At 45.1% G+C, this 24,858-nt stretch overlaps 1 protein-coding gene across 1 annotated transcript in view; it reads left to right on the forward strand.

Annotated features, from left to right (window-relative positions):
- The window catches only part of LOC131294050 (AT-rich interactive domain-containing protein 1B), a 36,840-nt gene extending 17,909 nt beyond the window's left edge, over positions 1-18,931 (forward strand). Inside the window, exons 2-5 of the mRNA XM_058322096.1 lie at positions 6,587-6,749; positions 12,902-17,287; positions 17,922-18,437; positions 18,516-18,931. Coding sequence (XP_058178079.1) covers positions 6,588-6,749; positions 12,902-17,287; positions 17,922-18,437; positions 18,516-18,869 — 5,418 coding nt within the window. The 5' untranslated portion in view covers position 6,587 and the 3' untranslated portion in view covers positions 18,870-18,931. The remainder of the gene's footprint in view (positions 1-6,586; positions 6,750-12,901; positions 17,288-17,921; positions 18,438-18,515) is intronic.
- The last annotated feature ends 5,927 nt before the right edge of the window (positions 18,932-24,858 follow it).

The following is a 24,858-nucleotide window of genomic DNA, read 5'->3' on the forward strand; positions in this document are numbered from 1 at the left end:
CTCCGCCGCTGTGCGTAAGATGGCCGATGGTGTCTTCTCCTTGGTTGTGCTCGATGGAATGAGGATTTTGCTCTTTACGCTGAGGCTTTTCTTGCGTGCTCCATCTTGTGTTTGACGGAATAGTGCCACCAAGACAACATTCAGAATGGTGAGAGATACATTTTTGGTGTGTTATTTGACGGAAGTTGTCCCACTGATGCTATTCTCTTGTTTCCACATCATACAGCGGTAATCAAGAAGTTATGCTAGTTTTAATTGAAATTGTTCAGTTAATTTCGACTCCACAATTTAAGACAACAGGACGCGTTTGTCCTACTAGGAATGCACGAATTTGTGTAGAAATAGCCGTAAAAACTAAACTGAACTAACGTGAAAACACGATTTTGAACAAAATCGCCATAACGAAAAACATAAACCCCAGAATCAAATGGCATGAATATAGTGAACGAATAGGCTCACAAATGTTGTTCCCTTTTTATGACCTCTAACGAAATATTATAAGTATCTTATAGCGCGCTTCTCATCTCATCAAAGTTCTCGCTCATCTTGGTATTATTTAATTTACTTACCCAAGAACGCTGGCCAGCCTCGACCGGAGAATGTTACCGAAGGGCTGAAAACGGCACAAGAAATTCCATGACGCGACTTCCTACTCCCGGCTTTCGCACAACCAGTACCGCTCTCTTCACCGGAACCGGAAGGAAACGCGTTCCGTTTTCGCTCTTTTCCTTGCTCTTCGTCTGCTCCTCCAGTCGCTGTCGCTATATGAAGCCGATACCAATGCTCCAAGGTACGGGCTTAATTGTGCGGAAAATTGGGTTCATTGAAAATGAATCCTTTCCCCCCCCCCAACTTCGGTGGCATCCTCTTGGTGTCCCGTGTTGCCTGCACCGGGTTAGCTGGCTTAGCGGCAGCATAGTAGTAGTAGTATAGTAGCTGAGAATGGGCTGAAGTGTTGTGCATATCTTCTGTCTAGTTTTCACAACTTTCGACGCCGTGGTGGTTTGTGTGCGACGTGTGCTTTTTTTCCCTCGTCCCTGTCCCAAACTTCGAGCCCAGTGGAAGACAAACTTTTTCCTTTCCCCCTTTTTACCAACCACTTAATGGGAAGAAACTTCCAAAATCTTAACCTTAACAGCTGAGCGGAACGGGGCCCGCCTGTGATAGAGTGGCGCGCCTCTTAAACGGTAATGGCACATCGTCGTCGTACAAGTCGCTACCGGTGCCTATACCGGTACGAAAGTTACCAAATTTCCATTCTTCGTCACATTCCACGATTTGGGTGCGTAATTGGTAGGGCACGCTTTTTCGGGTGGGGAAAAGTTTTCCCTTCATTACGTGCCCCATTTTGCTCTACCCGCTCTGGGAACATGGTCAGGAACAGATGGCTACTACAAGCCAGCAGCAGCAGAAGAACCAGGTTCGCCCTATCACTTAGCCGAACTTTTTACACATTTAATGAGTACGGTCCTATCTTACGAACGTGTGAGCCCTCAAGCTCTGGTGCTGGATGGGTGGTGGTGGTGGTGGTAATTGTTTGTTACAAAAGTTTTATTCGATTTTTTTACACATCACACGCACCGGTTTTGAATATTAATACACAGTTAATAGGATTCCAATGAGGAGTTCATTAAACGTGTTGTCTTCACAGGGACAGTGGTTCACATGATTATGTTTTGTTAATTTGTTTACTTGACATAAAATCCAAAACAAGACTATTTTTGTTTATAATTCTGTTGGAATGGATAAGATATCTTACAGCCGTTGTCACTAAACTTTATCTCGCAAGCAAGGCGGTGTTGTCTTTAGGACAGCAAGTTTTGAAACAGCAAGAGAAGCTCATCAGCTTCTGTCTCTAACGCATCTGACTTTGTCTACTCTAACTCCAAGCTTTTGTTTGTTGGTGAAAACATGAAAATAAAAAAGTGTAAGTGTGGTTTTCCCAGAAAACGGTGAATTCGGGGATATAAACTTATTTTCATAGCTCCCAAACGTCACTTGTTTTGTTTGTTTACAATCACTGTCGTACATTTTCCAAACTTTTTGTCACTACCAAACTTTTATTCTGATGCTTAATTTGCTTTCTATAGGCAACGTTATAACATAATTTTAGACAAAAATTGAAAAAATAAGAACAAACTTTAAATAACGGTACAAAACCATATGAACACGAGACAAAAGCTGATGAGTTAGAGACAAACTCAGATGCGCTAGAGACAGAAGTTGATGCGCTATTCCAATCATGAGTGGGTGATAGGCAAAATTAAGAGTCGACGACTTTATTTACTTATTTACTACTACAAAATAGTATTATTAGGCATACCAGATAAGAAAAATCAAGTCTAGTAGTGTTAGGTGGTTATTTATAATGCTACTTTGATATTAATTTATGGTTTCCAAAAGTGTGGTACACCTCACGGAAAAAGGTAACAAATCACAAGCATTGGTTTTATGCAATTTGATTTTCCATTTACTTGATCCGTCTGCCCTCACTTGGAGCCATTTTTGTGCCGTCGAAAAAGTGACGCGAGAAAGAAGGTGCCAGTAAAGGCCAACCATTAGTTCAAAAATTCATCATTCGCCATTGACAACGACCCGTCGCTCTCGTTTGCCCTCCAATCCCCGTACCACCTTTCAGGGTGCTGGGCCAGGGCCACCGTGTTCGGTATTGTGTTTTTCTTCGGCAAGTGCTAAATTATTCGTTACCAGATCACCATTTTCTCTCTCGCAAAGCCACGGCAAATCCCCCACCCCGCCGGGCTTTGGCCGCACGCGTGTTCCTCCTTCTTTCTCCTTTTCCGGAGCGCGACCGGATGTAACCCGCTGGCCAATAATGCCGGTCGATGGAAGGAAGGTTGGCTTCGGTCGGTGGAATTTAGCGGGGACCGGTTTCGATCGGTATGTGTTGGGGTTGGATGGGTGCGGCGTTGCTGTGGGTGTGCGGCACCGAAGGAGGGGAGGGACAACGTGTAAAGACACTTTTTTCGTTTGCCTTTCCTTCGAATGTCACCCACTCGCCATCGTCGTCGTCGGTGACTGTCGTTTTCAGCGTACGTAAGCCCAACGAGCAACTGTTGTGCTGGCCTCAACAATGTTGCCGGTCGTGTCGTGATGGTGATGGCCGCGGTGGCGTGGCCCTACTCCCATGGGGGTCCCCCGGTGGTCGTGTACTCGTGGGATCAGCTTGTAAGAACACGCAAAAACTCTTTGTGGGATTTGTCATTTTCTTCCGTTTTCTTCCGTCCACTCATTTCTATGTTTTCTGCCGTTGCGGCGGTGGTCCAACGTAGTTTTGTGCCACCGATCGGACGTGTTTTCATCCTCATTGTCTGTCCGGTCGTGAGTTCGCGATCAGGTTTGTTTTTTCAACAAGTCAACGGAGCTTTTTTAACTCTTATATTTGCAAGTGGAACATTTTATATAAAGCTCTTTGTTCGTGCTTGGGATGGAATAAAGATTGTACACGCCAATTAGCAAGTCGGTAAAAAAGGGTACGAATCTTTTGTAACGTAAATTTGGTAAACTATTTACGTAGGAATAAGTTATTTGGTGAGTTAAATTTAATTTTATTTCATTCGTGTTTCTTTCTGTACAAAAAATAATATCTAAGTTATATGAAGAAATTTAAAGAAAAAACTTTCTCTCAAAAAATGAAATCCAAGCAGGTAACGATCATGCGGTCACATTATTTGTCTTACCTTTGTTCGTTAAATATTCGTTGCAGTATGTTGTCCCAGTTGGAAAATGGTTTCCCAATCGTCCTTCGCTGTACAATATTGTTCCCTCTCTCTGCATCTATTTGTAGAACGGAATTAATAGAAAAGAAGAAACAAATTTGCAACTGCATCAACTGTCATTTTTCTGGGCATGAGAAAAAGGGGCATTGCTTGGCACAAATAAATTGCTCTGCGGGACGATGCGCTGACATATTTCTGTTTAAAAATTCATTCGTTCCCGCTGTTTTAGTTGTTGTTCGAGCATTTGTATGTGGGTCGATGTTTTATTTATATTTTTATACATTTCAATCGCCATCCTTTTACCAATCAAAAGCATTAAGAGATTGTTCGTGATAAGTGCAGTAGCAACATGGTGTTTATTCTTTTTTGCTCTTACACAATGTACAGGAAATGAATAGGATGTGGGATTTTTTCATAATTATTCTATTTTTAAATATCTCATTCGTGGTCATGCGAGCCTCCTAGCTCAAACCATAATAGTGCTACGTTGAAATGGAAAGGAAAAGTTCGTTTCTCCCTCGGTTTCGCTTTTTCTTCCAGCTTTTCTTAAAGCAATTCAACTATTCCGGAAACGATTGGAGACCGGCCAAGAAAATGGACGGGGCTGGAGAGAGAGAGAAGAAAAAAAACTTGCTCCGAACAAATTCGATTATGTTGCGGAAGAGATTGTCAACGCTTTTTGACATTGGTCGCTTTGATTGTCGAAAGCGCCTTTTGCGATGAAGCGGGTCCGCGCCGGATTCTCTGTTCAAATACGGGGAAAATTGGTCTTCCAACCGCTTACACACTCACACATGGCGTCTAGCAAATAGACGAAGGGATGCATGACTGGGGAAAAAAAACGACGGGGACTAATTCGGAACCTAGCCTCCGGGCTCCTTCCCCCCGCTTCTCTACGTCTATCCAAGGCAAAGTGGCAATCAAACCCGCTAGAAAGCGTGAATCGAGAGTGAAAATCACGACGATCATGGCTAGCGAAAGATGGTGGTACCCCAAGACGATGATGACGATGATGATGTTGGTGATGTGGGGAAGTAGAGATTATATGGCAGCGTTCCAGTGTGGCGCGCGCACAACTTTCTGCCGATGACGGCTGCCTTTACGCGAACTTCTCATCCCCATCGAGAGTGGGAGAGGAATGGCTTTTTAAAGCTTCATTTTCATTTTTTTTCCATTTTCCTTCATGTTTAGTCTGCAGAGGTCGTGATTTTTTTGGCAGAACCGAAACATCACCCGGATACCAACGTCGAAGGAACAAAAAAAAAACTAAACGCCGGTTGCATGAAACGTTTCTATATCCGCTGCCCAAAAACCAATTCCTTTTTCTAAAAATAAGTGTTTCATTTCTTATACAAATTCTTTCTGTCATTGTACCTTGCGTCTAACAACTTCAACTCAGCCTTAAGGCTTCATGCTCCATATAAACAAAATAATATGTAAATAAGATAGCACAACATCAATTCATTTGAAATTGACATTACTTGTTTTTAATTGTTTCTATGTCACACAAGATTTGCTTCGACTCATTTTTTTTCGAATTTTAATGAATGGTAATGTTGTTTGGGTTCTCAAAAATATATCAAATTCAACATCTCAATTCAGAGAAATAATTTTCAATCAATAAATCCGCAGCCTAAAAATTAAGTTCAGTTCCTGCAAGCCAGCTGTTTAAAAGACTTCAGTTAGATATTTATGTTACTTAGCCTTGAAACTAGATAATCCTTCTAAACAAAAATAGAATGAATGAGATCGATTTTTCCTATAACTTCCTCCATATAGAACAAGATCATTTTATTAAATGATGATACTAGTTTGTGATTAACCAAAATTGCATATAACATATAAATAGTAACCATAAACGGGGGCTGCACTTAAACCGGTTGTATATTAATAAATGCCTAAATAAAACTTAAAAGCAATTACAAACTATTCGCGAAATATATCTCAGATCTGTTCGGTTCAAGATAATCCAATCAAATGAATTTAATTTGTTCCATTGACTTCTCAATCCGCTAAAATCACGAACGATCTCTTCGCAGCTCGTTGAACAATTTTTGGTTTCTAAGCCATTTAGAGATCGTGACGATTGCTGTTGACCTAATCCAACGATTATTCATTAAAGGACGGGAATGTTCAAGCTGGAATGTAGGGTGTTTGCGAAGGACAGCACAAACGCCTTTCGCCCGACTGCTTTTACCCCTTTTGGGTACTGATTTTCCCTTTTTTTTTATTTTGTCGTTTTATGCAATCAAAATGCGTCCAACAACGACGACGTGGAGAGCGCATTTGGTTGAAGGTTTTGTTGATGGTGGTTGTGTGGGACTTCTCGATCCGCTTTCTCCGACGAGTATCCGAGCCACGTTTCAGTAGTTTTTAGAAACCTCCCTCCCCTCCATCCTCCATGACCACCAAGTCTCCGAGGGAGTAAAGCGAGTCACGGAGGAGTAGCGCATCCGGTTCCGTCGGATCAACCGGGCGACCTTCCAGACGACCTTGCCACAGTGATTGGCATGCGTTCGCGGCTTCAACGTTGCCGTGTTCGGGTTTTGCGACGCGACTGGAAACCACTATTCGGTGCATTTTTCCCTCGGGTGCCCTTTCCTCAACGCCGGCAGTGCACCAGGAAATGCAAAAGTGGGAAAGTGGGCACACGGGGGTAGTGAATCTGATCCAGCAATCCGATCTTCGACTACTTTCACCAACCGCGGTGCCATTAATCCTGCTCAACATTTTTCTACCACCCTCTTTGCTTTCGCTCTATGCTTCTTCACTATTATAATTTTAAGTTGTCTTTTCTTCCCAACCGAAACTACAACCCCGGCATTTTCTTGCGTTTCTATTTTCCACAGAATGCCAATACAGGCGCCCCAATGGACAGAGTTTCTCAGCTGTCCCGTCTGCTGCAACGAGTTTGCGGCGAACCTGCGCCCACCGATCAGCCTAGGATGCGGTCACACCATCTGCCGCACCTGCCTCGCCACCCTCCACCACAGGCAGTGCCCCTTCGATCAGGTAAGCTTGGCGAAGAGCCATCAAGTCCAGATGGCGTGATACTATTTAGTAGATATGCGCGAATGTCAAAGTGTTGCCCAAATTTGCTGACAATTCGGGGTCGCTTATTACATGTAGTAAAACAACGATGAGATTAGCTAAGAATGAGTGAAAGTTACAAAATATTATCAATTAGTATTATCACTAGTAGATTTCTTACAAAAAGTGAGCGTCAAAGATTCAATACTCGCTCTGGAAAACATACTTTTGCCGTCATAGGACATTAAAGTCCATAGAGCAGAAATGGAACACTATTCCGAATAATTGTGAGGATAGATACCTCATAGCAAGGGTCTGTAATAATAAATAATGATAACGAAGATAACATTTTAATTAGGCTGTCATACCGTTCGCACGTAAAACCATCGAATGTTTCGGATACAAAATCTAAAGTCTAAAGCTCTGCCGTAGATATTTGACTTTTTGTTTATTGTTGACGGATAAAAATTGTTGAAAAACTGCAGAAATATTGTTTTGTTTATCTTTGACACTGTAGAAAATAAATTATATTCTAATAGCAATATTGAAATGAGCTTGAATTGTAAAAAATCATCATAACTGTATCCGAGTGGTTTACGTATTCGAAAATTGTTGTATGCAAAAAAGGCACAAGCATAAGTATCCCGCATTGTTGATGTTGTTCGAATCCAAATTCAAAAAACAGCTACGCAAAACAAATAGAACATTCTTCAAACAAGCTGGGAGGAAGTAGCAGCGAAAAGCATGAAACGAAACGAAGTTAAATGCCAGTTTTGCTTGGATTTTCCACCAATCAATGACGGATGTAAAATTGCAACCGACCTTCCTTCCTCGCTTATTTTTACCATTCTGTTGACTTTTATTTTGCCACCAATAGCAAATACAAAGTTTCCACATAAAACCAAATAACTCACGTGGAAGAAGTAATCAAATAAAGACACAAAGGGAAGTGTGGCACACGGCGAGGTAAGGGAAAAAAGCGAACCAAATCAACTTCCTTCCTTCCGGTGTGATCCCGGGGACGAGAACCAAAAGGTGTTGGAAAAGAAGAGAACGGTAGCGGAAGGTTGAGCAATAAAACTTTATCATCTTCTCGCGTCAGCCGGTGAGACCACCCCTCCTGGGCTCGGAAGGGAGGACAAGGGCACAGGTTGCCACGTGCGTCGATCGACAGCTTTCCGTGATGTCATGTAATATTGATGTTCATTTTGCCTGCCCAGAAACCTGCCGAAGCGAAAAGGTGCAAACAAAAAAAAAAAAAGGGGTTCATGTACCGTTCTGGTGATACACTTGAATTTTTATTGAGGTGTGCCCCTCGACACGACGAAGAGTTGCCCGAAAGGGCGAGGAAGGTTCGTTCGGAAGGCAGGGAATATCCTTATCCCCCGAACCCGGTTCTGATTATGGTTTGGCTTCCTCGTTTTGGTTCACGAGCTTTTCTCGGGCACGGGTGTTTGGTTCCGGCGGGAAATAAAGGATTTCTTGCATTATTCCTAGATTCTCCTATGTGATCTTGCGCGCAATTTCAAGCACGGCCATGTGCACGGGGAGTTCTATTTCGGTGTGTTTCTGTAGCGTGTTCGGAAGCCGTCGCCGTGGAAGCAGGCCGAAGTTGGAAAGCTTTTTCCTTTTCTAATCGGATTTACCGGAAAACATGCACCGGTTGTCTTTTTTTTATCATTTCGCTATTGTTTGGAGTGGGTCGAGGAGAAATATTTGGCTAGATAGATTTTTTCCCATGTGTCCGTGTCCGAAACCACCCGCTCCCCGTTTCAGGCGACACGACACCCCCTTCCCCTTGTCACGGCACGGTCGGAATCACAGCCCCAAAAAGTGGCAACGGGGAAAGGCGGTAAAAAAAAAAAGAAATAGAACGGCTCGAAAGGTATTAAATTTTGATGCCTTCGGGAAGGGAATTATTTTGTTCCTGCGTGTTGTTACCTTCTCGAAATTCGGTGCCCCGGAAAAGCCCCCTCCCCAAAAGGGAGGGGATGAGACCCTTCCCGAGGGGGAGGTATTTTCCAAAGCACGCATTGTGTGCGTGTGTGTGTGTGTGTGTGTGTGTGTGTGTGTGCTGTTTTGCGCTTTGTTTGGTGGTCCTATGTCCGCTTCGGTTGGCGTTTGGTGGATTGACGAGATGTAATACAGCTTGGCAAGACGGACGGCGGCGTGCTGTGTGGTGTATATTGGTCCTCTCGGCGCGTGGTGTCGGCGAGGTTCTTTTTTCTGACCTTTTTAAAATGTCCCTTCTGACTTTCCACTCTCCTTTGGTGTGAGATTTGAGCGGGTTTGTAAAAAAAAAGGTAACACGCAGCTTTTTCTGTTCTGGCGGTTGAGTTTCGTTTAAATCCATGTCGAAACGTTTAAGCCATTGTCTGTGTGTGTGTCGATGCCAATATGGCAACCAATAAGCCTCCTTTCGCCGGCCAAAGAACCCCTCTCATATCACCCCCTTGCGCATGCAGATGGTGATGCTGGAAGCTCTATTTAGCCGCGTTCGAGACCGTGGTCTGGGTTCTATTTATGTAATGCGGTGAAAAACTCGCCGTATAAAGGATAAGCCATCACGCGGTGGTGTTGTTTTTCCTTCGTTCCATCGGTTCTGTGTATTATTTAGCATGTATCCATTTCCCGAGCAGCCGTTCTTTTCCGTGTGCCGGTTTGTTTTGTTTCATCTTGTTGTACAACTCTTGTTGTTTGTTTATTGTTTGATTCTTTTTGCTTCTCATTCACCGAAATTGCTGATCCACTTGACAATTCAGCTATTTGTTCTTACTTTGCCGTGTAAACAGTGGATTTCGTGTGTATGTTTTTCTTCGTGTCATGATCAGTGACATAACAAATCGACTTTCTAACGACCAAGGAAAAATGTTCCAAGATATTTTTTTTCAATCAAAACATTTTCTCAGTAGGAAATGATCATTTTTACGTAAACCAGAGCCTTTTAAAAGCACAAGAAAAAAGATATCCGTCTTACTTAGCCAGGAATTTTTTTTTTGTTTTTTTTTTTTATATTTCTGTGAGTGCTTATCAAAAAGTTAAATTGAATGGATTTAATTTTATAATTTTAATACAGCTAAATTGTTCGCGTTGTCTTCACTTGTCCGGGATCGGTTCGAATCCCTTTGGCATTAATCCATCAGCACAGTTTCGTACCAGCACATAAGGATGCTGCAGAAACATATATACCAGCTTGATGGAATGGCCATCCGACGAGGGAAACATTTTCCACAAGATAAATGAGACTGTTCAAAAATGCAAAATTTCATACACATAAATGGTGCCCCCTACCTTCCCCTTTAATCTCCGCTGTAACTACCCTTATGTGGGAAATTTTCTTTTATACTTGAATCAACATAAAAATTACCCTTTTTAAAAACTTCACTGTGTGTACCGTGGACTTGACTGGCATCATTTGGGAGAAACATTTAATAGGAACACTCACGGAAGCAACACCGCTTGTTTGTCATATCCTCTGGCTGGCTTTTGTCGAACAGCGCTGGGGGGGAGAGGAAAGAATTTATTTAATTTCTTCCGTTTCTCCTTTGACCCTGCAGCCATTATTTGGTTAACACGCGGCGAACGGCACCGGTACAAATATTCATAAGCAAACGGCGCGCACCACACCACAGAAGTAAATGGATTTCCACCACTTAATCTGAATAAGTTTATATTAACTTTACGATTTTTCGCGATGGCGGAGCGCGTTAGTGGTGGAGCTTTTTCGCTGTTGGTGTAAAAAAAAAACACACACACACACACACTCACACACACTGTACCATCCCGTAGTTGGTTCCAGGAAGGGACGAGATTTTACGATGCCAACGGCGCCGATAGCTCGTGGTTACGCACGTTATTATACGGCACATGCTAACGATGCTCCGGTGGCGTAAAGTAAAATAAATAACTAAAAGGAGTTCCGTTCCGAGCGCCGGAAAGTGGATATGGGAAGGACGTGGAGGGACGACACGGCGGGGCGGGCTGGCAGGAATCGGGCTTTAGCATTGACTTCCGTAGTTGGTGGTGGGTTTGCTTTTTTTCTTTGTATTTTACATCACCGGAACTCTTCTGTTCGAAGCGGCAGCGGATCAGCATATTGCGCTGCACAGTAAATCCTTTTCATCCCGCGTCTCGCGGTTTGTGTAAGATAAGATTTAGGAGGTCGCGTGCGCGGCCTCGTGTGCAAGAAGAAGGAACGCAGCAGAAATGGTTATGCATTTGATGATGGGTTGGCGCGGATGGTTGCCGTTGCTCGGTTCATAAAGTTTGCTGGCTGCTGCCGGAGCTTGGCCTGTTCGGTGCAGATAAGAAGTTCTTCGCCTCTGACTTCTGCGCGACTCGCCGGAAAGCACTACCCCACTATACATCTCGTATTTTCCATCGGCAAACACACATACGCGGACAGAGGCTCGCCTGGCGCTAGCTGGTGGGACCAATAAATCTAAATCCGGTCCGTAACCACAAACTTTCCGACGCTTGTTTAAACCGTTCCGGTACGCCAAAAGCCGACCGGCAAATGTGGTCGTTTCCGATGACTGAACGGGGGGAGGGAGGGAGAGTCGGGAAAGGCATCGAAAAAGGTACGACAAGAAAATATTGCATCCCTTACGGGGCGACAACGTCCTCGGAGTGGAAGGATTACGTGCGGCAATATCTTCGGAGACGTTTGCACAAGAAAAGCTCCTCAGCCTGTCGGATAAAACGATGTACTCTGCTGTTTGGTTTCGTAGTGCTGGCTGTAAAGTATGGTATTTGCATCATACGCTGTGGGCGTTCGGGTGAAAAAGTGGGGGTGTGGTTCGGGGAAGAAGAAGTCGTGTCTCGCCATTCGAATGGGGGGACTGTGGTTTAAGGATAAGAATCCGTAGATGGACCCAAAGCAATATCTCGCGTCGTTAGGGAGGGCAGTATCATGTTTGATTTCGATGCAATATCGCACGTAATTGCGCATTTCGAATCACACGTTTCAGACACACGAATCAAACTTACCTCAATTTTAGGTTATGATAATTTTATTGACGGGCTTCATGCGTTTCAAAGATCATGTGGAAAGCGGCCAGGTGGGGCTCTGATGGATGAACCCGTCTACAATTAAACTACATTCATTTTCATTTGCGGACAGGATCGTTATCTTTAAAAGCTTTTCAAGGTACAGTTTTTTTCAAAAAGCATTTGTTTGACCAGCTATGATCAGGAGAAATGAATAACCGGGTTTCCCACAATTAATAATCCTAAATTTTTTAGTAAAATATCATATTTTCTTCTAGTCTAGATCAAAAACTATATAAAAATGTACAATGTAAAAATGTTTTGAACCATTTTCTCAACTTGGCAGGACGGCGAAGGAGTTATTTTCTTAAAAGTTGAACATAGCTTTTCGTGGGTTTAAATTTATGGCCATCGCGAATGTTAGCTGGATGTATTGAAAATGCGGAGTTCCGATCCGAATACTTGTAAAGTTTCTGAGATTTTAACATGCAGAAACTAACATGTTGCTGAAGTTTAATTCCAACGACAAAAATAAAATATGTTGTAAATAGTGTTGTGCCTTATGAAGCTTTTGGCGAGATTCATTCATATGACTCTTTCACCTGAGATTCATTCAGATGGATTCATAAATCTTTTTGGATTAGAATCTTCAATTGTTTATGAATCTTTCGAAACATTCATGAATTTTAATGAATCTTTCATGGCTGTTTCACGAATTTCCATGATTCTTTCATTGCCATTCATTTCATGGAGAGGGTCCCTTACACATTGTTTGTTCATCGCCTTTTCATCAGTTGATGATTTTTTGGGACTCATGAATCTCTAAAACACAAAGAACCAATCAGATTCATGAATCTGAATCTGAATTACATAATTCTATTTGTAAACCGAGAGAATGTCTACAACGCACGGTAAACTTCAATTCATACTTCTGATACTTAATTGCTCTACCTCGCTTTTAGTGGAATATAGAAGTACAATCGATTGAAGGAAGTCCGGAAGTTGGTAATGGCAAGGCTTATTAGTAACTAGTCGCCATAGATTTTTCTGTGTTAACTATTTCTTTCCATTCCATGACATTTTCGCTGAGCAATGGCACCCAGATACTAATGGATTTCGTTTCAACGCTTTTCGCTTTCTTGCAGACTGTTATATCGACTGACTTAGACTATCTACCGATCAACAATGCGTTGCTGCAGTTAGTCAGTTCGCCCGGCTCGCCCGCGGCACCGTCTTCCTATGGCGGTGGCAAGAGCGGCACGGGAAGCTCCGGTGGCAGCATCATCAAACCGATCGGCAATGGAGGCAGCGCGTCACCGGGAGCCGGCAGCTCGCAGGGGGCCGTTTGTGGCAGCAGCAACAGCAGCCCCACAAGCAGCGTTTCCGGCAGCAGCGGGAAAAGCTCCAGCTCCAGCTCGAGCAGCTCGAGTACCAGTAGCAGCACCAGTAGCGGCACGAATGGCACGAACAGTAGCACGGCCTCGCCAATCACCGGCGGTGGTGGTGGTGGTGGTTTGAGCACCACCTCCCCAACTGGAGGTGCGGTCGATCCAGATCTATGCTCGACGAGTGTGCAGAGTCTCGGACCGGAGGACCTGCAATGCTACAAAACGGCCAAGGCGTGCATCGAAGAGCTGGCACTCTACCTCAAGCCCTGCTCGGTAGGTGGTGGTGGTGGGCTAGGGGCTGGCAGTGGCGCTGGCGGGCTCGGTGCAACAGGAGGATGTAGCGGTGGAACGGGTGGTGGCGGCGGTGGTAGTCTGCTTTCGCGGCAGATGCAGCGCAAGCTGGTGATTCTGGTCAACTGTCAGCTGATTGAGGATGAAGGCCGCGCTAGGTCGTTGCGTGCCGCCCGGTCTCTCGGGGAGCGCACGGTCATGGAGCTGATTCTGCACCACCAGAACCCGCAGCAGCTGAGCACGAACCTATGGGCGGCGGTGCGGGCCCGTGGCTGCCAGTTTCTCGGTCCGGCCATGCAAGAAGAGGTGCTGAAGCTGGTGCTGCTGGCGCTCGAGGACGGGTCGGCATTGTCGCGCAAGGTTCTGGTGATGTTCGTCGTCCAGCGACTCGAGCCACACTTTTCCCAAGCGTCCAAGACGTCGATCGGACACGTGGTGCAGCTATTGTACCGCGCGAGCTGCTTTAAGGTGTCCAAGCGCGAAGGGGACTCATCGCTGATGCAGCTGAAGGAAGAGTTCCGCACGTACGAGGCGCTGCGTCGCGAGCACGACGCACAGATCGTGCAGATCGCGACCGAGGCTGGTCTGCGGATCGCACCGGATCAGTGGTCCTCGCTGCTGTACGGCGACACCGCGCACAAGTCCCACATGCAGAGCATTAACGACAAGCTGCAGACGCCGCAGTCGTTCGTACAGTCGGTGCAGGAGCTTATCATCGCGCTACAGCGCACGGGCGATCCGGCCAACCTGTCGGGGCTTCGCGTGCACCTAAAGCACCTGGCCGGGATCGACTGGAACGCGGAGAACCACATCCCGAGCTGGGGAGAGTGTGCGGCTGCACTGCAGGCGGTCAAGCGCGTCGTGGCTGGGCTGGTGGACTTCGTACAACACCACGGCAATCGGAAACTGCAGGAGGCAGGCCATCTGGCGCATAATCGTAACTACAAGATAAGTTTGTGTCGCGATTTGAACAACCGGGGCACTTGTCCGCGCGGCCCCAACTGCACCTTTGCCCACTCGGAGGAGGAGCTGGAGAAGTATCGGACGAAGTTGCGTAAAAACCACAGTAACTCCGGTGCCGGGGCCGCCATGCGTTTGCCGAATGGGAAAGATCACCATCTAGGGCAGGGTCCGGGGGGTGGTGGATCGACGGTTGGCGGAGGTGTGCAGCTAATGAACCGGACCCGAGTCGGTGGCATGGATTACCATTCAACCGGCGGATTGGACGGAGGAGGGGGAGGGATGCATCAGAGTTCCTCTTCCTCGCACGGCTATCACTCTTCGGGTGAGGAAGCGTCGCCGGTGCGCGGTGGATATCAGAAGCCGCCTGTGTCGAGTTCTGGTACTGGGCATCACCGCATGATGGACAAGTCGCCCATCGGAAGTCACGCCAGTAGCGGTGGCGGAAGTAGCGGCGGCGGTGGTGGTGTAAACGGCACCGGTGGTGGTCATCACCTAAGCTCCCATGGGGGGACGGGAGGCGTTCATTCACCATTCGCACAACAACAGCAGGGAGCGATGTCTCAACAAGGACCGGTGTCAATAAACGGTGGACGAGGATCTTATGGCCCCGGTCACTACCAACAGCAACACGGAGGAGGAGGAGGAGGAGGAGTTGGTAGCGGTGGCGGAAACTTCCATCATCCAAGTGGTCGTCCACCACATCATCCGTCACAGGGTGGTGGCCATCATAACAACGCCGCATCCTCTTTACGCTACCGTCCACCACCGCATATGGGACCGGGTAATTCGGGGGGAAGCGGAGGAGCATACCATCCGGGCATGCTCCAGCATGGTAGTGGAAGCAACCGTGGTGATTATCCTCCCGTTCAGCAGTTGGAGCCGCATCACCAAGCGTCTGTTCATCCACTGCTCGGTGGTGGTACCGGTGGCCAGAGTGAATATCTTCCGCCGTCCGTGCCCGGAGACAAGATTGCGGAGCATCACCACCAACACCACAGTCAGCAGCAGCATCAACAACGGGGTCGGGGTGCAAACTTTGGCTGGGATAACCTCGCTAGTCCAGGTGTGTCCATGGTTGGTCAGCAACAACAACCACCGCCACCACCGCCGCCTCACATGGGAGGAGGAGGGCCACATCCTGGCGGTGGGTTGGGCAAATTGTCACCGTCCTCCGCCCCTGGTGGCTCTTCCCAGCAGGGTGCTGGGTATGGCGCAGGCCCACCACTTCCACCACCACCGCCACCGTCAGGGTCGAATGTCAAGTGGAATGGACACATGCCACCTCCATCGGGTGCCGGAGCAGCAGCCGGATTGCAATCACAGTCGAAGTACGCGTCACCCGGTAGTGGAAATGGTGGTGGTCATCAGCAGCACGGTCCGCACTACCATCACCACAAAATGGGACCCCAGCGAGACTATAATAAAGAGAAACAACATCGGATGCAACCAGGTGCAGCAGTACCGCAGGCATCGTCGGGCCATGGTTTAAGCGGCCACCACACTGGACACGGTCATCTACCGTTCGGCGGCGCACGTAATGGTGGATCGCAAACTCCGTATCTCACTTCCCCTCTTCCGGGCGGAGAGATTCCCGTCGGCGGAGGTGGTGGTGGTCACCTTAACGGGCATAATGCTGGGGCTGGGTATCACCATCACCACATGGGGACGAACCCGATGTACCAGCAACAACGTTCATCCGGAGTTGGTGGTGAAGGATTTCTGCCCAAAATGTTCCACGACGGAACACCTAGCGGCGGTAAGAAGCCATCCTATAGCCAGCAGCTGATCAACCAACATTTGAGCGATATTGGAATGGCGAATCCATCGGCCGGCGCAGGTATCCACCACCCTGGTAGTAAGGACATATTTATCCGCTCGGACTCGCTGCTCGCTGACGATGACGCGCTTATGGTGGCCGAGCAGGAGTTTAATAATATCGCATCCTCTCAGTATGGACCGATCTCGCGCATGAACCCGATCGGCACGGAGCGCATTGATTTGGGTCTAACGCCACGAGCACACTCGGCCGGCCTGCGCACCTCCACGCAGACATCTCGCGGGTTGTGGTCAACCTCTTCGCTCGGAGAAAGCCCTTCGCCCACCGGCGGCGGATCGACACCGACCAACGTCGCGTTTTATCACCCAGGTGAATCGATGCCACCAGCGTCCCAGCCACCACCACACGCCACCACCCTTCAGCAGCATAAGCAACACCCGCTGCAGCAGCAGCAACACGTTCACGTACATCATCACCAACAACCAGTGTTGCACCAGCATCCATACCACGTACAGCATCATCCAATGGGTGGCGGTGGTAAGATGGTCGCACCGGAACCAAACAACAATACGCTCGACTTCGATACGCTGCTGCACGCCGACAAGAAGGCGCTGAGCGAGTACGAGCGTCACGGATCGGGAACGATCGTGGACTGCTGCGTCGAAGCACCTGGCGGCGGACCGACGAATGCCGCTGGCACCGGTGAACCGGATTTCCTACTGCAATCGTTGGTTTCACCGACGGCACACGGACAGTACGGACAGCAGCAGCAGCAGCAGCAGCAACAACACCAGCACCACCAACATCAACACCACAACCAACACCATCATCATCATAATCATCATCAACAGCCACAACACTATCCAGCTGTGGGAGGTGTTTCTTCGACGATGCTCCTGGGAGACAACAATGGCGGTGGTGACTCGTCGCAACACCAGCAGCCTCATCCGATGCCATCACAGTTGCTTTCCGTCCCGCAAGGGGTGGATCGATGCAACGGTGGTGGAAGCTTGAGCGACCGGCTGGTGCCCAACGCACAACAAACGCTGTCCAACCCCGCTTGTCTAAGCGATCGGACGAATGAGGATCAGCGCAAATTGATGGAGATGAAGGTAAGCCTCGGCTATCGCTGGAACTTTGTTTGTTTTCTCATTCGAAAACTGTGAACACAGTCTTACCAAAGAATATGAATCGAACAAATAAGTATTTCGATATTCGACCATGCTTCTTTCAGTATGGAAGGTAGTTTATTGGTAGTATGGAAGGTAGCGACTACCTATGTAGGTGTGCTTCATTGATACATTTCATCATCAAAGGCTACTTCGATATCAATGATAAATTCAGAACTATGAATTAGAGTACTCGATATTTATATACATCGTTTTACATACCATATCGCAACGCCGGCAGTGCAGGCCTACTGTAATGTATTTGATATTGAATCACCAAACCTCCAAGTTGGATCACCAAACAGGTCAACGACACGACCGAGTCGAGAGGTGCAGGTAAAAATAGGGGAAATCGCTTGTCGGTCAAAAAACATACTTCTGAGAGGATTGCGGTAATTGGAGGTTTGGTGATTCAATATCAAATGCTTTACAGTACGCGGTTATCATTGTTTAATGTTCTACGTACACTGCCGGAGTTGCGAGATGATATGTGAAACGCTGTGAAGTACGGTAAATTCGTTTAAAATACCTAATATCGAATAATTCTTCATTTGTTTTCATTTGTGTTCTTTTTTAGAGCCCACAATCCTGCATGCAGTCTCCCTCCGTTGGTATGCTCGTGTCGGTGGCTACGGAATCATCATCCTGCCAGACACCTTCGTCTGGGACCGCCGTGTCATCCGCCGGGCCCGGTTCCATGTGGAACACCTTCACCGGGCTCGATTTGCCCAGCCTTAAACCGCCACCGTTGACCGCCGCTGACACGCCAATATCAATCGCTGCTCCGAACGATCCGGATACGACAACCGGTGGCAGGTCGACCGGTGGTGGAGGTTTTCCGCAGGCATCTTTCATACGCCAGCAGGAGAAATTCAAGCTCAACAAGATGCTTATGGACTCCACGGCGGTTAATCAGCAGCAGCAGCAGCAGCAGCAGCAACCGTGCTTCCTGGGACAGCAAACGAACGGTGGTGGGTCGCTTGGATTCCACGAAATGCTCAACACGAGCCAACCGTCGTCTCCAAACTGTCTGAACGATCGCTCCGATGATTCACGCAAGTTGGCTGCATATGGTGAACTGAATGATTTAAGGGTACGGATACGGGCATGTTGTGTGAGGGTTGCAAATGTGCAAAATATTGACGATCAATTCACTTCCACCTTCCTGCAGCTTCAACAAGCTTCTTCCATCCAGACGCCCACGTCTTCGATGCTTACCTCGACTTCCTCTTCGTCGTCTACCGGGGCCGGCCCCACCGATGGCAACACGAACAACAATAGATCATCGCCCGTGACGGGCACCTCGATCGGGTGGAACAACTTGCTCGATCTGTCCCCACTAGCCGCCGCTGGCGCTTCCAACAGTTGCAACACGACGGCCAGCAGCAGCAGCGTCATTATGAACACCAGCAACAGCTGCAGCAGCAGCTGTGAGGACTCGTATGAGGCGGGTATTGCAGACGATATGCGTGAACTGGAACTGCGTCTCGAGACCGAGCTGCAGCTGGACGAGAATGGCATATAACACAGGAGAAAGTGGGTAGTCGTTGCGAGGAGCCAGGGTTTCTGATTCTCGCGACGACGAGCAATCGTAGGTGTAAGCGAAAGAACTAGTTCTCCGAAGCTGACGAAGACGATAAGACACGAGAGACGCACATACAGTAGAAGTATGGTAAAGTATAGGACTCTTCAGGTGGAGAGAAACCGCACCGGGTGACGAAGTGCCCCACAATGTCGATCCAGATTGAACCATCACGAAGTGATGCTTTTGGTACTATTTTAATTTTTATGCATAAGGTTTTGTTTATGATCTATTTCCTTGGGTGTCTTAGCTTTGATGTGGGCCGTTATTTTACTAGCAAATGTTATGACTCGCGAGAAGCGTGTATAAAAACCCTATTTGACTCAAAACACACAAAGGCCGGAGGACACGACCCAGGTCTGTTTTTGTACACGATCCGCTGCCAATCATGCTTCGTGGGGAAAAAGTGTCTCCAAATGGGAATGGTTGCCGCCGCACAGTGCGATCGGTAGGTAAATGTGTTTTAAACATTTTGCTTCTGATAATGAAAAAGTTATCGCTTGCATCGGTCGCAGTAATCGTGTGGTTGGCCTCGACGAATGCCGATTGTGCACCTGGCTTGTACGCCTGTTTTCAACATCATATTAACCATTGAAGTGTGTATTGTGAAATTTCCTTCTGACGACTATTTAGAATCACGCCTTTTCTAACCCATTACACACACCAGACCTTGTACGAAACGAAATGAATCGAAGTCCGATTGCGAGGCAAATGAAACGGATGGGTTACAAAGTTCGCTTAACCGCGTTACTTTGAGTTCTGTTTACAAAATAATGGAAAAAGATCGTACCCCCGAATAGCTTGGGCCGTAAGACCACATCCGGCAATGTTAGCGATAGTTAAATTATATTCTAGCTCAATTTAAACAATCATCCTTACCCTGTTGTTAAGTCCTTAAAATCAATGACGACGCCACGCCATGCTCAGGTTCCCCGCAATCAAATGGAACCGAGCGATGATGAGAGACGGAAATGAATTTTAATAGGACTAATGTAACGATGGTTCAGCATATGTATGCCTTTTACTGACCCTTTGATCCGTTCGTGTGATTTTGAACTTTTATTCGTTTTCCAAGAAAAAGAAAGTTATGAAAACTTTTAGGATATAATGTTATTTGAGTTACGAAATACTGGTTTTTTTGTCATAAATTGCTTATAAAGCTTCTATAAATTATCGTTATAGTGTGAAATTATGTATAAGTAAAATATTATTATCGTTGTTTTTTATACACACAGTTATACATATGTATATTCATTTGTACATATGTATAAATGAATGTCATGTGGGCGCATGGCACTGCTTCGATTTTTCGTAAAGCAACATTATCAACTGTTTTAAGTCGTTCAACCATACTTTCCTAGATACGAGTGACGACTACCAGAACAAAAGGTGTCGGTAACAGCAAGAGCCAGCCGCAGTTGGTTTGACGTTGATGAGATAATGTAGTAGAATAATAATACTCCACCTCCTGTCCGGTGTCCACCATGCGTGCTTCCCCTTGATCACTTCTCTATCGATCTACTGAGCATTGTTTGATTAGTAAATTATGTATCGTTTGAACCGCTCAACGCAGGAAGTTCAACGGGTGGAGGTTTTACACCAGGCAAGAAGGCAGACGAAAGTGGTTTGTTGTTACCCATTTTGTTTGTACCGAATTTCTAATGCCACTAGCAAAATGTAGCGAATATGGACGAGCACCTTAGAACAGCCGTACCTTCTATATTACGAGCTAGCGTTACTGAAGGCGGCATAAAGCACTCAGGAACGCAAATGCTCGGTCGGATCATCTCTTGCATTGAAGCAGGAAATTTGATTAAATTATGGTACAACGTAAGTACTTTCATTTTGTTTGCCCCTTCGTGCTTGTAAAATAGATAAAAAAAAGGTGATGGTTATCCTTAAACAATATAATAGTTCAATTCTCCTACTGAACGGGCAGAGTCTATATATATAAATGTTTATAGCTACTCTGTCATTAGATAAGCGTGCCGTATGCAAACAGTGTTTATCAATATTCGCTAGTGTGCACAACAGGGAACCGCTGCCCTAGTAGTTTACCGGAATCGCTTCACAAACCAACCGAACGAAAAGTTTGTCTTTGTTCTGGGTTTACGGATTTTTCCTGTTTTTGTGGTTTTACACAAGAAAAAAAAACGAGAAACGAAAGGCAGAGAAATGCAAACCTACAAGTTATCGGAAGAGATGTGCATGCCCATCAAGACAAGGGTACAAGAGAAAACGAAACTGTAAGTTAGTGTTCGTAGCAAATCACTTTGACGTTCCGTATCGTGCGCTAATGTCGAAGCGGAGCTGTTGGAAAATGGTTAACATGATGAAGGGGTGAAGGGACGAAAAAGAGCCTAGATTAATGTATAAACTAGTTTGGCTTCAGAAGAGGTCAGATCAAATTGAACGATCGTAACTATAGCATATAAGAGAAAAATTTTTGCTTGAACACATCTCGTAGAGAGTAGATCAATTTTCACACATTGGATTTTTCGCATTGTTCCGATCACGATCGAAACAAAAGCAAACGCTGTGTTTACTGTTGAGAGAAAATAGGAAGAAGAAAATATGACCACCATGTACCGATTTGTTTTTTTCTTGCGTAAACAAACGGAAACTATTTTCACCAGGCTGTTATTTAGCAGTGCTCGACGCGTTGGCTTAATGTTGGCTTCCCCTGTCGTTTTGTGAATGGCTCTAAGTGACGGGGTAATTCCATGCGTTTCGGTGGAAACATACCATCCTGCCTACGGGTTTCCATCGGACGCGGGGGACAAGGGTCATCTTTCGTGGGCAATAATTCGCTTTTATAAAGCTACTGCCCCTTACGATGGATTCTCAGTCACTTACAAAGTTCACAAGAAACAGTAGAAGTTGCGCTGCGAATATTGTAACACGGTGCACGTTTAAGCAAACCGCGAAGGGTGCTGCAGATGTTTTGTTTTCTAAACCCAATGGGTTCATTGTGAATGGTATACATTCGGTCAACATATAAATCTATTTATTGTAGAAAAAGTGCGAAAACAGCGAGCAAGCAAGGCGAGACAAAATCGAGAGAATAGAACAAACGAAATAATCGCAAAAGACAAATACGTCTTTAGTCCGTTCCTTGAACGATTCCTAGTACATCGTGCGTGTGGACAGCATGCTGATTAATGAGCTACAAGATAAAATGAAAAGGAATTAACCATGTGGCCCACTGTGGCAAGTGGATGTTAAGCGCGATTTGGAATAGAGACCTTTAGCTATGTGCGTCAAATATCCTATCATCATACCAATACACGACAAGGAGTGATGATTGCTAGTAGTGAAGTGGCTCAAAATGAAGCGTGTAATGTAAAGTTTGCTGCCACACTTGGCTCAAAGAGATAATTTCTGCTCGGTTAAGAAAAAAAAAACCGATCGCCGAAAGAAGTCAACAATTGAATCAATTTAGCGATTCTATGCCACCATCACCACCATTCGTTATCGTGTCGAAATAAGCACTAACTGAACGTTTTGGGAACGTTATTTAGGAAAAAACGATCGTATAGCAAATGATACCCATTGCATTGCAGAGAGAGAAATCAACCGGAGATCTGTAGAGAGAATTCGGTTTGTGGAAAAAACGGATAGCAAAATAGTAACCTAAAATGCGGTGAATAGTCGAATTAGCATCGGGCTATGTCTAGAAAGACAAGTAAGCACCAATACGTAGGCAATTTGGCTAGAGAGCTTGCTAGCAAAATGATAAAACTAAATTTAAAAAATCGATCATATGATCGATCGCAAACAAAATCTTCGATTAGCCGAAGGTGTATGCCCCTTGGGAGTCGATTTCCACTGAGAATATGCCAGAAAGAGTTAATCAGTAACATACACAACACCGTGTGGACAATGCGTGTCCAGTTTCTAAAAGAACAAACAACAACAAAAAAAACAAAACAAGAACACAAAATCACTTAATACTGAAATCATTTATACATTTGAAATTCTATACATGATGGCGGTAAAGGAAGCATAAACGATGGTAAAAAAAATGGAAGGAAACAGAGTTAACATTTAATATATATATTAAAACATATACATACCTATAAACAAATATATATATATATACATAAATATATGTATATGAAAATATATATTTTTAATATTCAGAGGAGCAAAGAAGAAAATCATTTATTAAATTGTCATTGGCTGCAAAGTAACCGATGTAAAAGAGTAGCAGAAATATGAGAATGAGTAACAAAATAATAGAGAATAGATGGAAAAGAAACTTTTATCACTCATGACTGCGTCGATCGAAAGGTCCGGTTCGTATAAGATACGAATGTGTTGGATTTTTATTATCTACGCGAAATGATAGGTATTGCAGCGACACTGAATAGTATGCTTATTTTAAATTGAGATTGAGCAATGTTTTATGAATTTTTGCTACAACTTTATTTGCTTATTTGCAAAACTTTCGTTAAACACAATTGCTTCCGACTCGATTAATTTACTGCGTTGCTTGACGTTTATCTGTTTCTGTTTCTTTGAGGTGTTGTGGATCAACTGTACTGTGGCAGGGCGTACTGTGTTAGGCGGTTTAGTGTTGTTTTTATGTTTAGCAAAGTTATGTAAGCGGTTAAATATATTTTTTTATTTGACCTAACATTACCTGGGTGACATTCTTGCGAAGCGTTGTCTAAATAGGAGACATATACATCGCTCGTTTGTCCATGGGACCTACGTACACAAGCTACTGTATCTGAGCAGAAAATAGTCCCACAGCTGGTGATGTAACTAACGACTCACTTAGTTTAGTTTAAAATTTTCATTTTGTTGATACAATTATAATAACCCGTTAGCTCAAAAATCCTCCCTCCCTTAGGGTTGCCCTGTATATACGTGGCAAAATTTGCAGAAATATAGCGTTCATATCTATTCATTGTTCTTCTTTCGCGTTAGTTGTTGATGAATTTACGATTTTTATTAACTTTGTATCGATACATCATGGGATGCACCGCCACAATCGCTCGCTACGGTGTTTATGATTATTATGTTTACCGTTTATTACTTCTATTCTATGCTGATGTTCGGTTGTTTTAGTTTGGCGAACTATCGATAACTAACTTAGTTACGCTTCATTTTCATTCTGAAACGTGTTTCTTTCTTCCTGTTCTTGCGACCAGCATCAGTCACCTGTTGACTTAGTTTGTTTACCGACAGTTAAATTTAGTTTCTCACGATATAGTTTCCCTAGATTTTACGAACGCTTAACCATAGACACATTATGTAGCGGACAAACGAAGCACTATCGGTGAAAAAAGGAAACAACGTTATACATTGACATAATCCATTAGCGCTGGTTAATCTTTGTGCGTTGGTTTGCGTGGTTAAACTGATTTGTATTTCGCAAACAGCAAAGCGATGGGTAGCAGAGTTTAACCGAGCATTGAAAAATACAAGAGTTACTGGTGTTGAACTATGTTTCGTTTATTGATTTTCTCGTAGTTGGCGATTTTTAAGTTATGTTTTCGTTTCACTGTAATATCACATGGTTGCGTTTTGTCATGGTTATGATTTTTTCTTTTTAGGTTTCGGTATATTCATTTTACAGTTCATGACAACATTTCAGTGATAAGTTGCAATAACATTCATAGTCTCCGTCATCTTAACGTGTTGCATAATACTAGAAGGTGTGACAGAAAAAAGCAGCAAAAGTGTAACGACTCATAAAACTAATCAGATAATGTTTTTCCTTGCTTGTATCGAGCGCAGATGAGATGAAAAGATATTTAAAAAATGAAAGCGAAACTATGTTTATTCGAATCCTAATCGCACTGGAAAGTGTCTATTAATGGTAAGGATACACTAGCATTTACTTATCCGTTAATGTCATCATTCGTATCGAATAGAGTAAAGCCACAAGTAGCGTTAGCCCAGATGGCAGTCATAGATGAAA

Source organism: Anopheles ziemanni, chromosome 2, assembly GCF_943734765.1.
Source record: "Anopheles ziemanni chromosome 2, idAnoZiCoDA_A2_x.2, whole genome shotgun sequence".
In the NCBI taxonomy this organism is placed as follows: domain Eukaryota; kingdom Metazoa; phylum Arthropoda; class Insecta; order Diptera; family Culicidae; genus Anopheles; species Anopheles ziemanni.